The sequence below is a fragment of the Aquila chrysaetos genome, chromosome Z (assembly GCF_900496995.4).
Source record: "Aquila chrysaetos chrysaetos chromosome Z, bAquChr1.4, whole genome shotgun sequence".
In the NCBI taxonomy this organism is placed as follows: domain Eukaryota; kingdom Metazoa; phylum Chordata; class Aves; order Accipitriformes; family Accipitridae; genus Aquila; species Aquila chrysaetos.
In genome coordinates this window covers 66,824,030-66,832,914 of record NC_044030.1, presented here as the reverse complement: position 1 = coordinate 66,832,914, position 8,885 = coordinate 66,824,030, and the positions used below count along the sequence as shown (strand labels likewise).

The 8,885-nt window shown below is 46.3% G+C and overlaps 1 protein-coding gene across 3 annotated transcripts in view; it reads left to right on the top strand.

Moving 5' to 3' along the window:
* Positions 1-5,838: 5,838 nt before the first annotated feature.
* The window catches only part of RAB3C (RAB3C, member RAS oncogene family), a 141,810-nt gene continuing 138,763 nt past the window's right edge, over positions 5,839-8,885 (top strand). For 2 of the 3 annotated variants that reach the window (XM_030005083.2, XM_030005084.2), the window contains exons 1-2: positions 5,869-5,982; positions 8,314-8,477. In XM_030005083.2, the coding sequence (XP_029860943.1) occupies positions 8,439-8,477 (39 nt within the window). In that variant the 5' untranslated portion in view covers positions 5,869-5,982; positions 8,314-8,438. Of the gene's footprint in view, positions 5,983-8,313; positions 8,478-8,885 lie in introns of all 3 variants that reach the window. The other variant, XM_030005085.2, reaches the window with a different exon arrangement.

The window sequence follows — 8,885 nt, the reverse complement described above, 5'->3', positions numbered from 1 at the left end:
CTTGTAATTAATGGTATAGAAATGCATAGATAGTAAAAGAACCATTCTTCTGACATACAGAAAGCTTAGGATGATGACATTTTACCATGAATAGAAAGCTTGTTGCAAAATAATTACATAAGTGATACATTTAAACTGTAATTTAAGTGCATATTTTAATTTGATGAGGCACACACTGCTACTAAATATCTCTACAGATACATGTACGGTTCCAAGCATGGGTTTTAGTTCCATAATTTCTATAACCTTTACAGCCTGCCCATCATGATGAATATCTACTGCTTTGGTCTTCCTCTTGAATGGTATGCAGACTCTGAGTGTAAAGCCCTTGTTCGGGAAACAGCTGAGCAGACATTTTTAAGATTTTTAAAGTTACACTTTGTACCAAAAACTGTGCCAGGAGACTTAAAGAACTGCCATCTTCAGCTCCAGGTGGCAGTTTGTCCCTTGCCTGCAGAGGTCACTGGACATGCAGAACCATAGCAGTGTCAGTGCTCAGACTAGGTGGTGACTGGAGTCAAGAGTAAGAGGCTTTTTTATTCAGCCCCAGGATACACAGCAAGGGGAGATGCCTTCAAAGGGAGATGTATGAAATGCCTGTTTGATCTCTACAGACCCGGGTGAGCTTACTGCAGACAAGACAGTGTGCTATGCAATAGAAAATGAAAAACACCATGCAAGTTTTCCCTTTTCTATATGCCAACGAAACCATTGTGTGTAGAATATGAGGATGCAGGAAATGTGATGGCGTATCTGGTGCGGTGACCCAGTAGCCATGGCAACAACAGTGCAAAGACAGATTACCCCAGTGCTCATTTCCATCAACGGCAGAACTATAGTGATTTACGCTGGTCCCTTATCCACAAAATGAAAAGCTGCATTTCAGTTCTGTGTTACAGTTTTAGTGGTTGCAAAGTCTAACAGGGAAGAGACCGACAGTATCTTCTATTCTGAGAATCAGCAGAAAAAAAAAGATCAGTGACAGGAACCATTTACTTGTCTTTCATTGTAATGCAGACCTGTCAAGTCTCATGCGATGAGCATCAGACTTGCTCTTTTAGCCACTGCTTTCTCATTCCCCACTGTGGCATCTCCAGTTCATGCATCAGCAGCGTGCTGTCATGTGGCCTGACGTGTGAGTCTCATCTGTTGGGATTTTAAGGTCTTGCAGAATCTGGCTAGGTCGCAAAACAAAGCATCTACACAACAGCGAAGCATCTTCATCTGTTGCAAATATAACAACTTCCATGGTTTATCCCATGACAAGACTCTACGTAGTTTATCTGTCTTCTAGCCTGACAAGAAGTCCCCACAGACTTTTTTCAATGGGTGTGTATCTGAGATCTGTGCTTGAGACAGATCTTGTCTTGTTTCAGTGCCACATTTGCTCTCAACAGAATTTCTAGTTTCATTTCAGAACTGTATTTTGTTAATTTATGCTTGCGTTCTTGATGAAATAATGTTTACAACTGTCATTGGAATGAAACATTCCTGAGTTCTTTAATCACCATTTTCTGGCTCTCTACATTTCCTGTTCACCTAGTCAAATATAAAGATCCCCCACTTTTTTTTTTTTTTAAAGAAAAGTCTAAAGAAGGCATACCTCAACATTTACATTTTGCAAGCATCACCCAGACTTGCAAACATGACAGGCTGAGTCAGGGTGAAACAACCTTTATTGCTTAGTGAAAGATTCGTGACTCTCTTTTTTTTCTTTTCTCTGCATCCAACGTCCAATACCAGGATAAGTCAAACGGCACGCAGGAGTAAAAGAAACACTGCATTCTGAAAGGTCAGGGCAAAAGAGGAAGCTATTTGACATTAAGGAAGAGAAGATGAGAGAAAACATTGTCATGATGTACAGATATTTCAAAATGGCTGGCATTTTGTACCTAGCCAGAACCTTTATTTTCTTAAATCAAAACCTGAAAGGATTTGTATTTTGATCTAAAAACTACAAGAGGGGAACAACGATCATTAATTAACTCTCATTGCCTTATTATTCTCCTTCTTATCTTAGGCTTCTTCTGAATCTTACGAGTTGATTTTATAGCATGGCCTACACTTTGAAAGTTTTGAAAGCACAGAAAATATTTGCTCCCAATACATGCCTTGAACCTGTGAAATAAAAGTTACATTGCATTCATGTTATTTTTACTTATGTACACTTCTAGTGCAAAATTGAGAAACAGCATTGCTAATGTGTCCATCATTCCAGAATTCACTCATCCAAAACAACTCAGTTGTAAACAAACCAGCTGTTTCCTGGTGCCTTTGTTGATAGAAGTTTTCTTATATTTAGTATGTGGCCTTGAAAGTTCCTGTTTATCTTCTATGTACTGTAAAATTAGTGTTTTGGGCAAAACCTGAACTGTTTTACGAGGATTGAAAAATGTCCTAAAATAACACTGTTCTACATCTAGATAAGCTAGATTGACTGTACTAGCTACCTCATGGGCAGCCTGCTCATTCTAGGTTAGTTTTTGTGATGCCATTTGTTTTTTGAATGACTATTTGCCATCACCTAAGGAAAATGAAAATTTCTCCTTTTTTCTTCAGTCCAAATTAGTAAATAATAACTAACTTGTTCTGTGCATTCCATGGGCCAGCATTTGGTATGAAAAAAAAAAAAAAAAATCACTCCTGTGAGTGCTAGCAAATTAAAAGGAAGTAGCATAATCAATATAACTGAAAACCTGAACTGATGTTCATGACTACTTCTGCAGGCTTTCTACGATCCCTGGTTAAAAGAATCAGATATTTTACTAAACTGGGTCCCTTGAATGTTCGCACCTGGTGAAAATAGCTAGTTCATAGTAATTATGTACAAAAGAGAGCTTCAAGTACACCATGTTCCAAAAATGTTAACATATTGTAAGCCACTGACTGGTAATCAACAGAAGTCCTTGCCCTGTGAAAACAATGCTCTGCAGACAAGAGCATTCAGGAATATTGCCACAGCATGCCACTGGACTAAGATGCTTGAGGTATAAAACCTTAGTAGTGTCTACCATTATACTATTTAATTCTGGTCCATTTCTGTCCCACACCATCTTCAAAACCCTCTGAAGAAGACAGATAATAAAAGCCAGAAGACAAATAATAAACAAAACCTGAGGAATTAAAAAAAACACAGTATCGTCTCTTCAGCCAACAGACAAAGCAAAATCTCAGCATTATTTCTTGTATTTTTAAGCCTTTTAAAAATTAAACAAACAAACAGAAAAGCATTGTTTATGCAGAGATGCAGTTTACTTCAAAATTTTTACTTTTAAAAAAAAAAAAAAAAAAGATGATCCCATACTTTAAAGAAAGACATATGACAATTTAAAAAGTAATCCTGCTTTATGTTCTATTGATAGTTCCCTCTGTGGAGGTTTTGGGTAAGAGATTGCTTAGAAACTTCAATGCTAAGGTAAATGCCAATATAATAAAAAGATGTGGAGGATCCTTGTCTTGGGATAAATTTGGGAACCCAGCATAATTTAAGTCTTGTAATTTCTAATACAGTAGCAGCAGTAAATCTAAGTTAAAAGTTTAATAGAATACTAAATCCAGAGTATCTACTTTCTAAAATCTATAATCAAAAGGTTCCCTGAACACTTTAATCTACTGTTTCAAATATCTATTCAGCTAAGATTTAAAATGGCATTCCAAAATGAGAACTGTTTTACGGAAAGCTATAGTTTAATATATTCATAATTGTGTAATAGTTTACAATACTTTCTTAAAAATAAAACTCCATAAAACAACGCTTTAATAGGAGGAAGAATCTCTCCATTTTTCCCTAATTGCAATTGATAACAAATATAATGTGCCCTGTTTTCCAAGGGAAATGGGTTGTTACTCATGATTTTTTGGTACGTGTTCACCTAAAATCAATAGCAAGAATAAATCACATGCACATATATATAAAAAAAATGAACTCAGCATGCTCATGCATGCATGCACACATACAGGTGGTCTAAAATGCTGAGCAAATTCATGATGTACATGCCCACATTAGCAGAAAGAATAACATTCAGTGTTTCATGCAGGAACGAAGTATCAGCTGCAAAAATGCATGATGCCATACATCACGTCTTTGAAAAAATCTCCACTCAATTCCTATTTTCATGTTACAGAGACGTAGGTTTAAATAGCTGTAAATGAAATTAAAAACCTGCAGAGCTAGAATGAAATTACTTCTGACATAGACTTTTATCCACATTCATATCTTTATTGTACAATTTCCCTAAGTCACAGCTCCTGTGGGTGATTTACTTTACGCAACACATACCACATACGTAGAAGTGGGTAGTCCACAAGGCAGACTGCTGTTTTTGTGCCACCTCAACCACTGCACCTGCCTTCTCCTGCCCTTCCCTCTCTGCCCGGACAACGTCCAGCTCTTAAACCTTCAGCAGACATCCCCAGAGTGAGTCAACTTTGCTGCTCACGCCCATGGTTCATCTTCACCCTTTTGGTAGAGGAGAACAAGCCAAATCTTAAATCTGAATAGAACACTGTTCATACATTTTCCTGCCCTCTACGGACCCGTGTGCTTGGGCCCAAGATGAGTACGGACTCTGCAGTAGAGGATGGGGTTATGAAAAAAGTGCCAAGACAGACATTTAAAACAGCTTCTCAGGACAATAAAAAACAGCATTGGGAACACGCACAGAAGGTATGGTGCTTTTTTGGTGTTCTACTGTCACCCCTTCATGAAGACCTCGATACCGTCATCAAGAACGAGTGCGACGACGCCATGTCCATGTGGGGCTGCCGCCGGCCGTCGTACAGCACCTCAGCCCAACGCCTGCCCGTGTCTGTTTTGTTTGTCAAAGGCCGGAGAACATCCAAGGGAGGAAAGAGAAAGCCGGGACAACGGGATATGATGAAAAGGAGGAGAAGTCACGGCGCTGGCAGGGGCTGTTACTACACAACAGTAAGGACATGAACCAGCAGCCGCCACGCTGAAGGATGCTCGGCCTTGCTCAGCCCCAGGGCTGGGTGGGAACGTTCCCCAGGGCCTCCTCGGGAACGAGGAGGGAGGCAAGAGAGGGACCGACGCGCGGTGGGCACCGCGGGCACCCCGTGAGCGGAGCACCACGGCGGCCGCATGCCCGCCCCGGGGCTGCCCGCGGGCCGCCGGGCGCTGCCCCGCCTCTCAGGCCCGGGGCCGCTGCTGCGAGCGCCCCCTGCCGGCGGGGCGGAGCGGGACCGGCCCGGCGGCGGCAGCCCAGTTAAAGGGACGTGAAATGGCAGCGCAGCGCGGGGCCTTCCCGGCCGGCCCCGCTTGAGGCGCGGCCCGGTGCAGCGCCGCGCCAGGCGAGCGGTGCCCGTCCCCCCCGCTCCGCCGAGCGACTCCCGCAGCCCACGCCAGAGCCGCTGCCTGCCGTGGCCGCCACCGCTCTCGCTCCCCCGGCCCGGCGATGCTCCGCCGTAGCTGCCGGCACACGGGCCGGGCCGGTGGGGCCGCGGAGGGCAGCGCATCCGGCGGCGCCCGGCTCCGCCAGCTCCGTCCCTGCTTTCCGCAAACCGCGCCCGCGCCCCGCCGCCAGGGCGCCCCGCCGCCAGGGCGCCCCGCGCAGCCGAGCCTTCCCCCAGCCCCACCGCCCATCCGCCGCCCCGGGACGAGTTTGCAAAGCGCCGGGCTCGCCCCTCCGCCGCGCTCGCTGCACCGCCTCCGCCCGCCCCGTCCTCCGCGGCGGCGGGCCGCCGGGCGCAGAGCATCCCGGGAGCTGTAGTCCTTCCTCCCCTCCCTGGCGGCGGCGGGCGCGGGGGAGCGGGGCAGGCGGACTACGGCTCCCGGGGGTGCGCGGGAGGGAGGGGCGGTGCCGAAGGAGGAGCGGGGACAGCTCCGGTGCTGATCGCGACGCGGGTTTGTCGGCAGAGCCCGGGCGGGCGGCGGCGGCAGTTGGCGTGCGCGAGCGAGGGGCGAGTGGCAGCGGAGCGAGCGGCGGGCCGCGCCCGGCGATGAGGCACGAAGCGCCCATGCAGGTTAGTCCCCGCGTCGGAGCCGAGCGAGCGGCGAGTGGGGCGGCGGGCCAGTGCGGCCGAGAGCCGGGCGCCCGCGGGACGGGGCAGGAGCCCCTCCGCCCTGCAGCGGCGTGGCGGGGCCGCAGCGCCGGGCTCTCCCGCTGGTGGCCGGCCGGGGGCTGTGAGGAGGAATGGGGTGAGGACGTCCCTTGCGTGAGGGGCCGGGAGTGCGTGAGTGTGAGGGGGCCCGGGGTGCGTGTGTGGGAGCCCGGAGTGCGGGGGGGGGGGGGCGGGGGGCGTGTGGGGAGGCCCGCGGTGCGGGAGGGCGGGGATGCGGGGTGCGGGGAGGGGGGGACCGGCGTGCGGGGAAAGGGGGGCCGGGATGCGTGAGGGGCTCGGGGTGCGTGTGAGGGAGCCCGGGGTGCGGGGGGGGTGCGGGGGCGGGGGGTCGTGTCGCTGTGAGAGGGGTACGCGAAGGGCGGTCTCGGCGGGCGGGGGGCGACCGCAGCCCGTCGCGGGGCGGGGGTGCGGTGGGGCTCCCCCCGTCCCCCGCGCAGCGGGGCTCCCCGGGCCGGGGCGGCAGCCGGAGCGGGAGGTTAGGCGGCACGGCCCAGCGGTGGCCGCCACCCCGCCGCCGTGGCCGTGGGTGGGTTTCGGGTCGCACTGGGGCAAACCGAACGGTCTGTTACAGATACTGCCCTTTGAGCGCTGGTGGCAGCTCCCCTGGGAGTGAATGGATGCCGGTTGTCAGGTGATAAGATGTAAGGAGGTCCTACCTGGATGCGCAGGAAGTTGGCAGGGTGTCTCTACCTGTTTATTCCAGGAGCAGTTATCCGTCTGCACCAGGGAGAGATGGCTCATGGCTAGAACTGGGGATAGCAAAGAGGTGGCCCCTTTTCAGCAGTTTTTATATATGGAAAAATATAATGCCCCTTAGCACTGGAGAAACAGATGCTATCCAGAGACAAGTTACATTACACAGAGTTTTTAGCAGTTTCTAGGTTGTTGGTTCAAAACAGTGTATGCTGGTGAACTGTACTTCAGTTTTAATTAAGACCTATTTCATAATCTCTTGCAGGAGCTCTGGGGGCCCCAGACTATACACTCAAACGCATGACTGTTTTTTTAATAGAAGATCGGTCATGTTACCAGTGGATTGGTACCAATCAATGCCGCTGATTTTATACAATGCAAAGAGCACTTCTGCAGTCTGCTGTGATTTAAGTTGTGAACTGCAGCTCTGTTAGCTAATATTTTTCATGCTGGGTATCTACTCTGGCAGTAACAGAATTTCAGCCTGAAGGGAAGATCTGCATCATCTTCAATACGCATACTCAAAAAGAAGTCTGAAATCTTGCATTGACATGGAGTTGGGTTTACTTGACTTTGGACAGGGACTGATAATCTCATAAATCTTTTGCAGAGCAATTGCTCAGAAGTCACGTGCTGAAACCTTTCAACCAAAGAGGTGCACTAGAAATAAGCCATTCTTCAGTAAGAATGTGTTTCATTTTTCTGATTGGAGAACAGCAATAATGAGGATGCTGTTTAAAATGCCTAGTTCTGCATGCTATAGGCATGTGTTGGAAATGTTTCTGTGGTATTTGCCTTTTATTTACACATGCTTATTGAGATACTGAAGTCACATTTACTATATACTGGCTTTGGAGAGCATTTCATTAAATGCAAATTTTGTTAGTAAAGAATGACAACTACAGACTGGTCACTATTGCATTTGACATTTTTGATGTGTTGAATTCACTGATGTTGTTAAACAGGTTAAACAGGTGGTACAGCATTAAAAAAAAATCTAAAGAAAGGGAAGTCCAGATATAAAAAAATATATGTACTTGACACATATCAGAGAACAGCTTCCTGTTTTTTTATATGATTGTCAGTACAAACGGAATTATTGTTAAACATAATTGAATAAAAGTCAGCAGAAATCACAGCCTTAGTATAAAAAGAGACAGCAGAGTGTTATAAAAACCCCTACAAATTCCACTTTTTCAAGGCTGATAAGATGGTCAAACAGTGTCTATTTTTAAGCATATCTCATCCAAAATCATAATCACAAGCATCTGGATTTTTTCCAAGATGTGAAAATGCAGTCTGGCAGATGAGGTTTGATTTTCACATGTAGTTTCTGCATGTTTGTTTTCTTTCTTCTACTAGCACTATTCCCAGCATACTCAAATATTATTCTTATTAAAGATTCCAGTAAAACAATATTCTGTCATGGATTATTCTTCTTAAGAGTCTTTCCGTTTTCCAACATTAGGCTAGCATTGTTGGTCCTTGTTCAAATGTGGTTTAGACTGGCTGAACTAATTGCTTGATTTATCTTTTTAGCTATCTGATTTCCTATTACATGAAGCAAATGTAGTTGCTTCTTTGCACACAACGCATTTATGGAACAGTGTGTTACAGAGCTACCATCTCTGAACTGAAGAGCAACAGAAAGAGTGATCAAGTGTATGTCTTTTGATCATGACAAAAACAACTCAGAGGAGAGTGTAAGCATTTTTTTCCCATTTCCATCAAGCAATAATTAAAAAAGAAAACTAAAAAGTTAAAATATTTTATCAAGATGAGAAAAAGGGCCTGTGCAGTGGCACTGTCTTTCTATATTTATGAATTCTTTGTTTCAATCTCAAGCTCATGTCATTTCTCTGTAGACAAGAAGGGCCAACAATTACCAGAAAGGCATCCCAAACAGTCCTTCTTGAGAAGGAGTTACCTAGTGTAAACATTTGCTATTGTCATCTGCTGGATATAATTGGATCTGGGTCAGAGTTTATGACTACTTCTCATTTTTCTAGCACTGTTTTCAAAGAACAGATATAAGTCTTAGTAGTGCTTGTGGCCATGGAGAGGGCTTTGGTTTAGAAGTCAAAAGCAATGGACTCTCTTTTCTGTGAAAC